The sequence below is a fragment of the Bos mutus genome, chromosome 14 (genome assembly GCF_027580195.1).
Source record: "Bos mutus isolate GX-2022 chromosome 14, NWIPB_WYAK_1.1, whole genome shotgun sequence".
Lineage (NCBI taxonomy): Eukaryota > Metazoa > Chordata > Mammalia > Artiodactyla > Bovidae > Bos > Bos mutus.
Genome location: NC_091630.1, coordinates 16,891,809 through 16,908,711, shown reverse-complemented (window position 1 = coordinate 16,908,711; position 16,903 = coordinate 16,891,809). Strand labels below are relative to the sequence as shown.

The 16,903-nt window shown below is 33.5% G+C and overlaps 1 protein-coding gene across 13 annotated transcripts in view; it reads right to left on the bottom strand.

The window, feature by feature from the left end:
- Window positions 1-16,903, bottom strand: part of VPS13B (vacuolar protein sorting 13 homolog B) — an 805,186-nt gene that overhangs the window by 678,640 nt on the left and 109,643 nt on the right. For all 13 annotated transcript variants that reach the window (XM_070383038.1, XM_070383035.1, XM_070383034.1 and 10 more), the window contains exons 15-16: window positions 15,866-16,060; window positions 6,807-6,931 (exon numbers count right to left, since the gene is read on the bottom strand). In XM_070383038.1, the coding sequence (XP_070239139.1) occupies window positions 6,807-6,931; window positions 15,866-16,060 (320 nt within the window). The remainder of the gene's footprint in view (window positions 1-6,806; window positions 6,932-15,865; window positions 16,061-16,903) is intronic.

The window sequence follows — 16,903 nt, the reverse complement described above, 5'->3', positions numbered from 1 at the left end:
CAGATAAAAGGGATTCAGAGGTACAAGCTTCCAGTTATAAAATAAATAAGTCATGGAGACATATATACAGTATAGGGTATACAATCAATAATAATGTAAAAACTTTATACAGTAACAGATGGTTACTAGATTTATCAAGATCATTTCATAATTTAAATGTTGAATCACTATGTTTTACACCTGAAAGTAATACAATATTCTATGCAAAATTACTTCAAAAAAATCTCTAATCATTAGAGAAATGCTAATCAAAACCACAGTGAGATATAATTTCACATTCAATATGATGACTATTATAACAAAATGGAAAATAACAAGAGTTGGTAACGATAGAGAAACTGGAACCTTTGTGCATTGCTAATGAGAATGATATGATGGTGCAGTCACTGTGAAAAACAGAATACCAATTTCTCAGAAAATTAAATATAGAATTATCATATGATTCAACAATTCTACTCCTATGTATATACCCAAAAGAGCTGAAAGAATGGACTCAAACAGATAATTTGCACACTCATGTTCATAGCAGCATTATTCACAATAGCTAAAAGGTAGAAATAACCCAAATACCCATTGATGCATGAATAAACAAAATGTGACATTTACATACAATGATATGATTTCTCTCTCTCTCTCTTTAGTCGCTAAGTCGTGTCTGACTCTTGCGACCCCATGGATTGTAGCCTGCCACGCTTCTCTGCCTATGGGATTCTCCAGGCAAGAATACTGGAGTTAGTGGCCATTTCCTTCTCCAGGGGATCTTCCCCACCCAGGAACTGAACCACAGTCTCCTGCACTGCAGGCAGATTCTTTACCAACTGAGCTATAAGGGAAAAAACGGAATGAAAAAGAAGGAAAGGAAGGAGGGAGGAAGAGGAGAGGAGAAGAAATAATAGGCTACAGCATGGATGAACCTTGAAAACTTTATGCTAAATGAAGTATGTCAAATACAAAAGGACAAATATTCAATGATTCCATTTACATATGGTATCTAAAATAGTCAAATTCATAAAGACAGAAAGTAAAATAGTAGTTACCAGGAGCTGAAGGGAGTAATGGGAGTTACTGTTTCAATGGGTACAGAATATAACATTTCTGGAGAGTGGTAATACGAATGGTGGTTAATAGCAGCACAATGATATGAATGTACTTAATGCCACAGAACTGCACACTTAAAAATGGATAAAATGATAAACTCTATGTTAGGTACATTTCACCATGATAGAAATTAAAATAATAGTATTTTTAAGGTGTTGTGATACACTTGAAAGAACCCTGAATCAAGAAAATGAAAACCAAGAAAACCAAGTTGAGGTACTGATATTAACTGCTGCTGCTGCTGCTGCTAAGTCGCTTTAGTCGTGTCCGACTCTGTGCGACCCCATAGACGGCAGCCCACCAGGCTCCTCCATCCCTGGGATTCTCCAGGCAAGAACACTGGAGTGGGTTGCCACTGTGTGCTCTTAACTAAGTAATTTGACCTCGCTGGGATTCAGTTTTTTCATCTTTGAAATAAGAAGATTGTAGTAGATGATGCTGGTATTTCTTTTCAGTTAGAAACATTTCATGAAAGAATATTCCAGACACCATAAGAACCAAAGCTGGAAATCAGGCTGTTGCCACTCAAATGGAAATAAGAGAGTTAACATCTCAGCTACATCTTACCAGTTACATCTCACATTCTGTCACAGACAATGTTAATCACAAAAGCAGACAGATTATAATAAATACAGCTTTGGAAACAAAGGAATGAAAAAGATCTATCTAGAGTAACATTAAAAACACGCAACTCTTATGTTTCTGTGACCTCAAACTGGGCAGTTGAGCAAACACTGTTTTTAGCCCTGTGGGATGGGTTACTTACTCTGTTTACTAATAAATGTAACAGGCATTTTTGTTATACTTGAAGGGCCCAGCTTCCATTAAAGCTAAAACCACTTATTCATACGGCAGAGAAATGGCTGCTTCAGTTTCTATTTCAGGGAAGCAAATGATCAGTTATCTGCCCCACCTCTCCTCATCAATACCATGAACCTGCTAGCACCAAATCCTGTATTTTCTATTTAACACTGAACTCAAACACAGATTCCACGGAAGTATCTTCCTCCCACAAACAAACTGCTCAACAACTTCACTAGCCAAAACCATGATACCTTTGGCATTGGACTAAAAACGGATACTTAGAGGAATCCCTAATCTTGTAAAGAAATATGTGTTTTCCCCCATTACTACGAGTATGAAAATGGCTCATGATATAAATCAGCAAGCAATAATTATGAAGAAAGAAGAAACAAGAAAACAGATTTTGATTCAATATAAGAAAGTGCTTTACAGCTGCCCAACAATGACTATGGCTGCCTCAGAAAGGAGCTAACTCCCTGTGCATAAAATGTTCAATCATAGATGACCATAAATCAAAGCTATGTCATAAATATGACTCAGAAATTGACGTAATTCCTAATATTTCACCTAACCCTAATAACTCCAATTCTCTGAGATCAGCAGCACAATAATATCTATTTACCATTAATTGCTACTAGAAAAATTCATATTAGTTATACTATCATAACTAGCCTCTCTACACATGGAAATCTGTATTAACTATAAGGCAAGATAATTAAAAGATAATGTAAACCTTCACTCCTTTCAGGTAGGGCAGGGATCAAGGACTTTGGATTAAATAACCCTCCGTGAGAATCCTTGTCTAGGAACTGTGTGACTTTGGACAAGCTATGTAACCTCTCTGAGCTTTAGTTTTGTAAGAGGGAACATCAACTTCACAGGGTTGTTAGGAAAGCGCTGTTAAACTAATTACCTAACACTCTATAAAAAAGTACAGTATTCTCTTTCAACTCCTACCCATTCTTTAATAACCAGCTTAAAAGGTATCTTCTGCATGACTTTCTAAGCCATTCCAATTTTTCACTGAACTTACAAAATTTATTTATGAGTAAGATCACATTTTTGAACCCACAATTACAGAAGAAAGTGAACTCAAAACTGTATTATGGTTGTAGTTTAATAAGCTGTATCAAAAAGAAATGGGACTAATGAATATTTGATTAACTCTATAACTATTTTTAAGTGTTCATATAGAAAATGTAGACATCCTCACTTGTGTACAAGCCTAAAGTAACTTTCCAAATTCTTCCCCCACTGTATTCATTCACGGATTTAATGGACTAAACCCTTACTGTTCAGACAACATTGTCACCTAGAAGCCTCTACACCCTAACTAGCTTCTCAAGAATTGGATATCTAACTGGTTCAGGCTTTAAAGCCCAACTCCAATGTCACTTCTCTGAAGTTATTCCTGAGGTCTTTGAGAAATTCTCTGATTTCTTTAAACAAGACATTCTGCTTAAGCCTCAATTTTGCAATTTAATAATAACTGTTTTCACATGTGTCTAGTGTCCTACCCTACTAGACTGTAAGTTTTTATGGTGAGGAGATATCTTTCAACTTCATTATATTATACTTTACTATTTCCTCAATCCCAACACTTGGCACACTGACTATCAAAACACAGAAAAATATTTAATGTCATCAAATGTCCCTTAATACACCTGAAACGTCTTAAAGGAAAGGAAAAAATGGCAAAGGAATAAAAAATATAAATTGACACAAACTTCAAGTACTTATTTTTAAATTAAAATTGCAGATCAAGAATGTGTAGATTGTCAATGTTCATGTAATGTAACACTGTATACTGACAAAAGCAAACAGTCTAAAAGTTACATTACACAAGATAGATGAATCTCACAAATTTAAAGTGACAGAGCCACCAAAAAAGGAATATATGTTGTATGATTCCATTTACATTAAAGCCAAGAATATACGCTATTAGAAATCAGGATAATGGCTAATATTGGAGGAGGATGGAAGAGAGAGGCTTTCGGGATGCTGATATTTTGTTTCTTGAGCTGTTTACCAAGCACTCACTTCAGTTATGAAACACCGTAAAATATGTACTTTTCTATAGGATATTAATATTTCAGTCAAAACATTTAAAAGAGTTGAAATGTATATCATTTCTCTATTTTGAGAAAAATGGCAATGCTAAGAATACCTCTAAAAGCCTAAAATCATCATCACTGTAGAAACTTTAAAATTAACTATAACAGTAGACCAATGCTTAATTCTGCTAGCAATAACGATGCTCATACTTTACTGCCCTTTAACCAATCGCTTACTGCTCTTTTTTAAACAACTCATAACTGAAAAAAGAGTCAAGTGAAAATTTAAATTAACTGCTCAAAATTTATCCCATTAAATATTACTGGTCACTGTTTTTGTCACTATATCCTACCCATTTCAGTCCTGTTCCAAGAAACTAAAAGAACTAAAGTTTACCTGATACAAAATAATAAAAAGGCTTTTCTGAATAGTTTATTTTTATATGTGTGAAAACTACATAATATAGAATGAAAAATACAATATAACCAAAATATTTTGGAAAAAAAAAAATCTAACAAACTAAAGTTTTGTAATAGCTTGCTCACTGAGATTAAAATATTTTACCATGAATATTTAAATGGAAGATAACCTTTTTTCAATGTTATTTAATTCACATATTTTTAAAATTACCAAACCTGATTAATATTATTAGTTTCAAGATTCATACAAAATTAACATCCCAATTTAGAAATATTTTTAAAAGTATAAACTATTTTGCTGACTTAAAATCTAGATTTACATTACTAACATACCAAGTAAAAATTTTTCAGTGCACTATAAAATGCCTTTGTTTCAAAAGCTATGGCCTGTAGTGAATATGCTCTTCTCATTATTGCATGAAATACAAATAGAGCATGATAAATATGCTTTAAGAAATTCTGGAATGTGAATTTTAAAAAACCAAACAGCTTGTATTATCTGAGGAAGGGAGAGACTGTGAATGGGGACAGACTTGACATAATCCTCACTCCCTGCAACCATTAAACAAAATTCTCAGTTCTCCTATGATTTCTATTCCATAGAAGTATTATATGATATATTTTATCTGGTGCTTTAAATGCTTCATTTATCTAAGATATATTTCAACTTACTGACTTTTGTATTGATTACTTTCCATTTAGAGCTGCTAAAAAATATAGTTTATTTTGTATTTGCTAAGGAAAACAACTTAAAGAAACTATTTCAAAACAACATACTTTTGGAAAGCATAGCAAAAAATACCACTGAAATAATGGAGAAGTGGTCTTAACTGCACAAAAGCAAATCACATCCAAATAAATATTAGCATTCTGTGATCTCATGCTTTTAGTATTTAATTGGAATATTTTCATTCAGATGTCAGCAGATATATTTTAAACCAAATTTGGCAATATTCAGAGTAAAATCCTTAAAATCAATACACATCCTTAAAATAAGCCTTACCTATTTAAATATTCATCTTTTTTCATATAGTCTATAACTCACTTTGGAAATTTTGGCTGCTTTATTTTCAAAAACAAGTATTTTCTACAGTAAACACGGCACTGTATCTAATAAAATTTTAGTGTCATGAATAATAAATCAGCAGGTACAAGAATCTATTAAAGTTAATATCAACTTATCAACTGGGACATATCCCATGGTATTTTGTAATAGATCAGAATATATAATTCTTGGCTCAAATGAAACATATGAACACCAATACAAAGTTGAAAAGTGCAATCTCTCACAATATAATAAGTGCCATATGAGGCATATGGATGAGGAATAATATGCCATATGAGGTCTAAGGACAAAATTAAACTTATCAAGAAAAATTAAGAATAAAATCATTTAACTGATTTAATTTATAGAACTGGCTCCAAAACTCAGTTAACTTTAAGTTCTATATCTTTTCAATTTTCTGAATCAATAGGCAAATTCCTTTGAAAATGTTATAATTTACTTTACAAATTTCATTTTAACAGTTATGTTTTATTCAAGGAAATATATCTTTAACAAATCAAGTACTTTAAATAAAGAAGTCAAATCTATTTTTGAAAGGCATGTTGCTTTTCATAAATAACTAATGAAAATAAAATCCTACAATAATAAGCTTTCTAATTAGGATAAAAAAGCAAAGATGTATTTCAAATTATTGAAATAATTCATATTTTAAAATATAGACATATTTCACTAGAATATAATTTCATATATTTTCATCTTATTTCATACAGTTAATCATTTCTTTAACATTAAAAGCACTGCTTTCAACTGAAGGAAAAAAGGTATGATTAGTAACTACTGACTCTCTTTCTATAAATCTCTTTTAATTCAGGAAGAACGACCTCCAAATAAAGGAATCTAGTACTAAATGAAAGCAAGGGCTGAAATCAGTTTCTACCCAAATGCAGTGACTGTACACAGACACATCAAAAATACTAGATTTATGTCATAAGAATAAATGACATAACCACTTTTCTCAGTGGTGAGGAATATACATGAAATCGGTATTTAGTTTAAATACCTTGGTCTTGTTATTAATTTGCAACTTTAAAAAAAAATTTTGTATTCTCATTAAAAAAAAAACTTGCCCTTGCAGTTCCTATACAATGTGAAACAGCAACATTTTACTATAGCTGCAACATGGATTGATAGTTATTACTCCAACAACAGTTATCTCTACCACAAGTACTATAAACTAATTGATTTCAGACATTTAAAAGAGATTTCTAACATCACATTTAAAAAAAAATGAAGTATTAACTTCACATATTTTTCTAAAGTTTTGTATAAAACTAATACATTGACATAAGACAGATATGATTGTTTTTATCCCCTTCTAAAATAAGTGAAAATTATCATAAACCACACTTTAACATAATACTTACCAGCATGTGGGTAGTTTCAGAAGTTTACCATAAAGAGCAGTGCTGAAAGAGGGAACAATTGGTACAGGTAAGCAGTAAGATCCCCTACAATCCAAAGACGTCAGTCCTGCCTGGAAACCAAATATCTGCAACAAAAAGAAAAGACCCAAATGTTCACAGAGACAAAGTTTTAATAAGCACAGGATGAAATACGTCAGTTTCAATTTGCTCTACAACAGCTGCACACTAAATATGTTCCAATGTCTTTTTGCACTTCCCAAACATCAACATTTTCTTTTATTCACTTTGACATTAACTAACTCAGAATTAAGAAATTTAAATATATAGTATTTCTTTCATATCCCTGAGAGATTACTGTTCTTTTGATCAATTTTAAGTTTCATATTTTATCTCTATACATAATTCTCACTTAGCATTTTACTGTCTGCTAAAATGTACATATTCTGTTAAGACAACTGATTACATTGTGCACATCACAGATATTAACAGTAATAAATTAGTTATATCATTTTATGCCTCAAAGAACATTAACTACAAGGAAAACAATCTTAAAAGTATTTTTGCCTTCAACTTACAGTACACACACACAAAAAGGATATCCAAATATATCCTAAAAAATGTTACTTCTTTTCGCTTTCTTTTGTGAAAATGATAGGGATGAGGTTTTTCACCTCAGGAAATTTGGTAAATGGCATGAATTACTTATTATATGTTTATACTTAAAACAAGTAGATCACACTCAAAAAAATATAAGCATTCCCTGAAATTCCTGAACACTACATTGCCTTAATAGGAAGAATCCATGTAATATCACATTTTACATGAAACACTGCAGAGAACTGAATATGATATTTCTTCTTCCACTATTTTCAATAAAGTAAATCTTTCAAACTGGAAACACACAGAGATACAAAACGAAGTTACTGTTTTGAACAACATGCAAAAGCAGTTTAATCCCAAATTTTATCTTTCATTATTATTTTTTATTCCTTCAGTTTATAAAGCACTAACTTTCTTACCTCTAGGATTAGTATTAGCTCCTAAAATCTACACTGAAACATATTTAAAATACCTCAATAACCAATTTTCAATAAAAATACTTTCATTTAATGAATATAAACTAATAATCAATTTCTTAGAAAGCAGTATTAAACTACTTTCAAACAGTCTCAAAAAGCTATTGTGCTATCATTCATCAAGTTGACAATGTCAAATCTTTTCCTGTAAAGTCAGTTAGCAATAAAGTAATTTTTTGGAAAACAGGCATTAGAATGTTGCATTTTCAAACTGAATTTCAAAAGACCTACTTAATTGCTATCAAGAAAAATGAAAGTGATATACCTATTGATTCCTATAAATCCCACTATTAACCAAGATATAAGAAAGTATTAAGAAGACAAAAGCGTGTTTCTAATATTTAACTGATCAACTTTAACAATTAAGTCATCCCACACTTACATTCTTTGAAGACTTGCTCTAAGAAACACTATATGCAAAGAACTTCTGGGAACTGTACAGTTTCAGAATTTCACATTTCCTCTGAAAGACCCAGTATTTAAAGGTTTCTGAAATTTATAATTATCAATACCACTTGATACAAAGTATGATTATTAAAACAATGCCCAACTTCCAAATATTTCTAAAGTACAAATCAGGGTAAAACTTTCTCAAACTAGATCATCTGTGTTCAACTAAGAACTCTCTCAAGCTCCTTTCTAATAGTCTATAAATGTCCCAACAGTATAATCACAGATGCTATCATTAATGTATTCAGATGGAAACTGGGTGTTGAGGAGATCCCCTGCTGGTTGTTCTCAGAACTGCAAAGGACTCTGGAGAAAGTCCTGAATATTATTCAGTAATTTTTTTAAGCTTTTACTAAATTTACGTACTACCCAGAGAGAACTCCAGGTAACATTAAAGTATAAACTATAGTGAAAAAGGGCCCATCTACCACATCAAAAATAATTATTTCAAAATAACCAATTTTCAACTCTTTTAAATCATAGCAATAAGACGCAAAGATTTGCAATACCTATATAACCAAATGACCTGTCAACAACATTTGGTCAAGATTACAGATACTTTATCCAGAAAAAGGGAAATCAGCACTGTATGAATTGAGGTTGTTTTCATCAGGACTGTTCATAAACTTAGAAATTCAATACAAGTACTTAACACTGCAAACCAATAATCTGAGGCAAAAACAATGTATGAAGCAATTAAGTGCAACTACTAATAGAAGTCTCAGCTGAAGGAAAGACCAACTTGAGAAAGATGACTTACATATCACGTTAAATGAAAAGTTAAACATGTACTGCCATGTCTTAAAAAATTCTATTAGAGAACAACTGAACTAAATCACCACTTCTTAAATAGGGGAAAATGAAGTCTAAAAAGCACAAAGGGCTTCTTCAGAATTACCTATTGCTGGAACAGCAATATGATGGTTCATTTGATTTAGCTCATCTATTAGCTCACAATTCCACTCTGCCTTACTTCCTCACCCTACCCCTTCCTTCCCCTATCCAAAAATATACGGTTGAGTCTCCACTTACTCTTAAAGGAAAAAAACAATCTTACCAATACCTCTCCCCTCCAACCATTAGTGAAATTCCATTTCTCATTTGGCATCAACAAAAATCTTTAAAGAGTAGGCTGTAAAATGCTACATTTTTTTCATTGCCTACTCATTCCTTAAGCCCTCTAAATCTAGTTTCTAGTCACGTATTCATTGAAACAAAAATAAACTTTGGACTGAAACTGATACCTTATGCAGAAAAACTAAGTATTTTCTCCCAATTTTTTTCCAACAAAATTTAAGTGAGGAAACAATAAATAATAAGAAATTTTTTCATCACCCAGATTTTTTAAATGAATATTGTCATGCTGTCACCTATAGCATTAATGAAATAAAAGCCTTCAGAATACATAAGGATGCTCGTAACTCAACAATAAAAAGACAAAAGAACTTCATTTTAAAATGGGCAAGATTTTAACATTTTCCAAAGAATATATACAAATGTCCAAGAACCACATGAAAAAAAAAAAACTGCTCAACATCATTAGTCACTAGGGAAATTTATCAAAACCACAGGAAGACACCAGTTCACAATCATTAAGATGATTAAAATCAAAAAGACAGTAACAAGTGTCAGTGAGGATGTGGGGAAGAACATTGAACCACTACTACTGGGACAGTAAAACAAAGCAAGAATCCCTTTGAAAAAAGTTTGGCAGTTCCTAAAAATGTTAAAGAACAGACAGCTCCACACCAAGGTATACACCCAAGGGTAATGAAACTTGTGTTTACACAAAAACTATACAGAAATGTTCATAGCTATCTTATTCGGAACAGCTAAATATTGGAAATAACACAATGTCCACCAATCAGATAAATGCATAAAAAAATATAGCACATATCCACACAATGTATTATTCTCTCATAAAAATGGAATAAAGTACTGATACATGTGACAACATGGATGAACTCTGAAAAACATTATGCTAAGTGAAAAGAAGCCAGTCACAAAAGACTGTACGTTGTATGATTCCATTTATATAAAATATCCAGACTAGGCAAATACAGAGAGTAGATCAGTGTTTATAGAAGTATGAGGAGTAAATGGAGAGTAAATACTAATGCTTTCTTTTTGGGGAGTGACAAAAATGTTCTGGAACTAGATAGTGGTGATGGTTGCTTTAACTCTGTGAAAAGACTAAAATCATTAATTTCTATTCTTTAAAAAATGTGGCTTTATGGTATTCAAATTACCTCAATAAAGGTATTTAAAAATTAAAAACCTTACTACATAACTAAAGTTTACCTGAACCATGACCCTCACACTATGCACCCCACCCCCCATCATGCCTCGATCTTTCAGGAGATCAGAATGCATCCCGCTCTTTTATTACACATTTATAAACCCTTTTATATCTGACAATCTTTAGCACTATTTTATCTTCTTAATTTACATAAATGGCATCACATTATACATACTATTATGCTTCCTGATATTCCCAACAAAAACTATGCTACAGAGAACTATTCATGTGGGCATTTATAGACCTCAAGTTGTACATATCTGTATACGCAAAAATTTCTCTAAGACAAGGGTCAACTAACTACAGCACACAAGTCAAATTCCAAGCACTGTTTTTGTACTACCTACAAGCTAAGAATAAGTTTTATACGTGTATATTTACAACTGATTTAATGATTGGGAACACTAAGTTAGTTTACACTCCAATTGGGTAAATGCTATGGGTCTGGGTGGACTCCAGGAGTTGGTGATGGACAGGGAGGCCTCGCATGCTGTGGATCATGGGGTCGCAAAGTATCGGACACGACTGAGTGACTGAACTGAACTATCCCAAGAAAAAGAATTTCATTCTCCTCATTAGTAAAACTATATTACAAAAAGAGAGTCCTATCCTGCATTTTTAATTCTGCCAACTCAAATGCATGGAAATTTGTTCTCTTATTATTTAAGTACCTATTCGGTATCCTAAATTTTGCCTCATAGCCCACAAAGCCTAAAATAGTATCTGAACCTTCAAAGAAAAGCTGGGCCCTACTATAGTATATATATTGAAAACTGGAATGGATGTGTGTTTTCAAATTTATGAAATCCTTCAAAATCCAAATGATACCAGTTATACATCCACCAGCCATATATGAAAGGACAATTCCTTGACATCTCCAGGGAGAGCTCTTTACTTGATATCAAATATTCCCAAATCCAAGAAAGTCAAAGGGTTTCAATCCTACTAGAAACTTCCTGATCTCTCTGAAGCATTTGCCATAGCTGATCCTTATGAGTGACAAGGCCTGTGTGTCTACGTGTGTTAGTCACTCAGTCATGTCCGATTCTTTGCCACCCTATGCAACAAGGCCTTAAATTTATCTATTTTTCTATAATTTACAGAATGCTTTCACTAATTTATTTTTTATATGCTTCAAACCTCAGATGCCTTGCAAATGTCTTAGCTACTTGATTCCACACATATTCAAAGATGGGTTTAGCATTTAAATAAACAGGACTTGATAAGACATATGAAAGTTCCATCTGTATGTTTCTTTCCATGCCAACTCTCTCAATTAATAAATGTCATTACATGCAGGGGGAAGAATATACTATCCTGTCACATAGTCAACAGATTCACATTTACATATACAGATTAAAACTTAAGCATGAGTACTTAATTGAAAATTAGACTTCAAAATGCCAAACACATGAAATAGACATTTAAATCCTTCACTATAGTATTTTAAGACTGTAATAGTGAAAATTAAACTGAAAACTTCCTCAAAGGTTATAGTAATCATTCCAAAGTAACATGAACTGCTATACACTTTATAACAAATTGCTATTTTTAGCCAGTTCCAAATAGTCACAAAACTAAGTCTTTACCAAATCCTTAAAGTTTTAAAATGTACTAGTTTCCTGAAGAAGTATCAGAAATGCATTAAATTTTTTTAAATGCAATCAAATTATCAAGATTCAAGGCTTTATTTTTAGAGTATTCAAAATTCTTAACATCAATGAAAAGTTTTTCTACATATACTATGCCCAACACTAACTTTCTGGGACATTTAACTTTTCCATTACAGCTGGAGTCAAACTAACTAAAATATAAACGACAACTAGATAAAAAGGGAGTGAAGACCTTTTCCCAAAACATAATTTTATCTGGACTACACTTTAACTTTTACACTTCCCTGGAAGTTCAAGTGAGCATTTAATATATTACCAATGACTTTTATGTCAGCATGAATGACAATCATATTGGTGACCAATAGCTTTGGTAATGGTTTTCCTTGAGGATGGGGCATGCCTAACTCATTTTTAATGCTAAGTATCTGCAATACAGAAAAAACTCAGCAGTTACCAAATGAATAAATCCCATGTAAGTATAATACCTTGGAAAGAACTGCCCAAAACTAGACTTGCTTTGATAAAACAGGGCTGATATTCTTAAAAATATAATCTGATATTCAAGTTGTGCCAATATACCTCAGTGTATTAATTTGGGGGATAAATAAAAAAGTACAAGTGTAACATATTCTTTATGTATATAACTTTCAAAAATATCTTCTACTACTCTCCATATGACATAAAACACTTGTAATAGATCATTACAACAATGGCACCTAAAGAATCATACTATCCTGTGTCCACACCTCTTTAAAACATAATACTGTCAACTCCTCCATCAAGGGAGTAGAATTTCATTCTCCATCATCTTAAATGAGCTTTGCATAGATATCTAAAAAATGTGCTTTCCCATTATACATGCTTTGAAAACAGTCAAATTTTAATGTCCTAAATCTAAATATGCCTGTAGGTGATATAAAACTAATATCTTTAAATTGGTTTCTCTTTATACAGACACAAATATTTAAGAATTTAAAATATCAAACTATCAAGCATGAACCAATAAAATCAAAAGTCTATTTTTGCAGTCCTCTAATTTTCATACTTTACAAAAAATTTAGTGCATTTTTAGTACTTATTCTTGAATTCAACTTGGCATAGTTTCCTTTAGTCCATAAAACATAATTAGGTATATGCTTTCTGGTATATGCTTTCTCTACTTAGATTACACGTCTGTTTGCTTAGTAAAAACACGTATTACTCAAAATCTGAGTTTACCTATTTCTAAGTACCTAGAGTCTGAGTGAACTCTGGGAGTTGGTGATCGACAGGGAGGCCTGGCATGCTGCGATTCATCGGGGCACAAATTGTCGGACACGACTGAGCGACTGAACTGACTGACTGATGCTGTGAAAGTGCTGCACTCAATATGTCCGCAAATTTGGAAAACTCAGCAGTGGTCACAGGACTGGAAAAGGTCAGTTTTCATTCCAATCCCAAAGAAAGGCAATGCCAAAGAATGCTCAAACTACCGCACAATTGCACTCATCTCACACGCTAGTAAAGTCATGCTCAAAATTCTCCAAGCCAGGCTTCAGCAATATGTGAACCGTGAACTTCCAGATGTTCAAGCTGGTTTTAGAAACGGCAGAGGAACCAGAGATCAAACTGCCAACATCCGCGGGATCATCGAAAAGCAAGAAAGTTCCAAGAAAACATCTATTTCTGCTTTATTGACTATGCCAAAGCCTTTGACTGTGTGGATCACAATAAATTGTAGAAAATTCTGAAAGAGATGGGAATACGAGACCACCTGTCCTGCCTCTTGAGAAATCTGTATGCAGGTCAGGAAGCAACAGTTAGAACTGGACATGGAGCAACAGACTGGTTCCAAATAGGAAAAGGAGTACGTCAAGGCTGTATACTGTCACCCTGCTTATTTAACTTATATGCAGAACACATCATGAGAAACGCTGGGTTGGATGAAGCACAAGCTGGAATCAAGATTGCTGGGAGAAATATCAATAACCTCAGATATGCAGATGACACCACCCTTATGGCAGAAAGTGAAGAAGAACTAAAGAGCCTCTTGATGAAAGTAAAAGAGGAGAGTGAAAAAGTTGGCTTAAAGCTCAACATTCAGAAAACGAAGATCATGGCATCTGGTCCCATCACTTCATGGCAAATAAATGGGGAAACAGCGGCTGACTATTTTTCTGGGCTCCAAAATCACTGCAGATGGTAATTGCAGCCATGAAATTAAAAGGCGTACTCCTTGGAAGGAAAGTTATAACCAGCCTAGACACCATATTAAAAAGCAGAGACATTACTTTGTCAACAAAGGTCTGTCTGCTGAGGGCTATGGTTTTTCCAGTGGTCATGTATGGATATGAGAGTTGGACTATAAAGAAAGCTGAGCACAGAAGAACTGATGCTTTTGAACTGCGGTGTTGGAGAAGACACTTAAGAGTCCCTTGGACTGCAAGGAGATCCGACCAGTCCATCCTAAAGGAGATCAGTCCTGGGTGTTCATTGGAAGGACTGATGTTGAAGCTGAAACGCCAATACTTTGGACACCTGATGCAAAGAACTGACTCATTTGAAAAGACCCTAATGTTGGGAAAGATTGAAGGCAGGAGGAGAAGGGGACGACAGAGGATGAGATGGTTAGATGGCATCACTAACTCGATGGACATGAGTTTGGGTAAACTCCAGGAGTTGGTGACAGACAGGGAGGCCTGGCATGCTGCAGTTCACGGGGTCACAGAGTTGGACACAACTGAGCAACTGAACTGACTGATTGATACTGGATGTTATTACTTATTTATTTAAAAATAAAAGAGAGCGATGGAAAAGCTGAACAAAGTCTCCAACAATTAACTTTACATAACGTGATCTAAGGGGCTTCCCTGGTAGCTCAGCCGGTAAAGAATCTGCTTGCAACGCAGGAGACCCCAGTTCGATTCCTGGGTCAGGAAGATCCGCTGGAGAAGGTATAGGCTATCCACTCCAGTGTTCTTGGGCTTTCCTGGTGGCTTAGCTGGTAAACAACCCACCTGCAATGTGGGAGACCCGGGTTTAATCCCTGGGTTGGGAAGATTCCCTGGAGAAGGGAATAGCTATCCACTCTAGTATTCTGGCTTGGAGAATTCCATGGACTGTACAGTCCATGGGGTCACAAAGAGTCAGACACGACTGATCAACTTTCACAACTTGATTTAAAGTAATAAACTTTTCCTTTGCATTAAGAAACTAAGACAGATTCAATAAGAGGAAAATGACTAAAAACAAACATGTTATCCCCGCTGTGCAAAACACTGTCTCACATAAATATTCCCCTGAAAGAAATTATCAATTTTTTAAAACATCCTTAGTTTTAAAATTTCTCATTGCTTATAATCAATGATACATAAAATCTTCAAAAGTTTTAATTACCATTATCTTATAAATCCCAAGCTATTAACACCAAATAATCGAAGAAATCTTTAATACAGAGACATCTTTATTTTTATGTTAATTATACTAAATAATGATTATATAGGTATATCTTATTTAAATCTCATCTAATGGGGTACTAATTATGTAAAATTACAACTCAAAAAAAAGTTTTTTTTAAAAGATGTATTTGATTCTCCAAAAGCCAACCACATACTAATACACAAGAAAATTCACTTTTCATACCTTAAGGTAGCAATGTGCATAGCAATAATGAAGCAGATTATCAGAAGGCTGAGTAAGGCTGCTGACCACATGCACCAACTGTTCAGCATACATCGGCACAGAATGTTCCAGATTAATTTTATCCACCAATATCTGAACAGAAGGCAAAGGCCGGAGAGACTGGAAGTTTGTAGTATTCATGAAGTTACTTGAGTTCTGGAAAATAATAATGATCATTTAATATTTCCAGAGAAATAACTGGTATGCCATGTCCTCTAGAGACACTTCAGAGTGACAAATAATGCAGTGACATCAAATTATCCTAGAAATGATGCCTTCCTATGGGACTCTCTTACCATAACCAAACAGAAACACCTTCTATTTTTAAGTACTCAAGTTGTGCCAATATTTAAGAAAAATAAAAAAGATTTAAAAGAAGGCCTATTTACTGCAAAATTATCAATACCCTTTTAGCTAGAGCTTTTTATTTTTTCAGTCAATTAGAATATTCAAACTACATGCCTCAGTACATTAAAAGTATTTTCTTAACTTGATAATTTGCCCCCAAATCCCAGATATTGCAGAGTTTTTTTCTTCTTTTATTCACATTTAGATGACTAAAGGACTAAGTGGACTACTCTAGACAATCTGAAAGACACTGACAATAAGCAAAGTTTGTAGGACAGAAAAATTTCTGATCCGTATTATATCTACTAATAGCAAACACGCTAAAGGCTCATAAAGTCCTAAGAATCTCAAGGTAGGCTTGGAATTTTTAGTGTTAACAGAATTTTTCTAAGCTTCGGAGTAAATGCAGATAAATTTCCACACATCCAGGGTATGAAATTCATTAGCAAGCCATCAACTATGGTCCTTGAACTTATTTCCATACCTGTAACTCTCAATGAGGAACAGTATGACCTCCAGCCAAAGGTATGTGAAAATATATGGGAAGAGCAATTTAATCGTTTTGTCCGTCTTTCATCATAAGAATAGGGGAACCATAATGGCATTTAGCAGGCACTGGCTAAAGATGGTAAGTGCTACATGACACTTCTC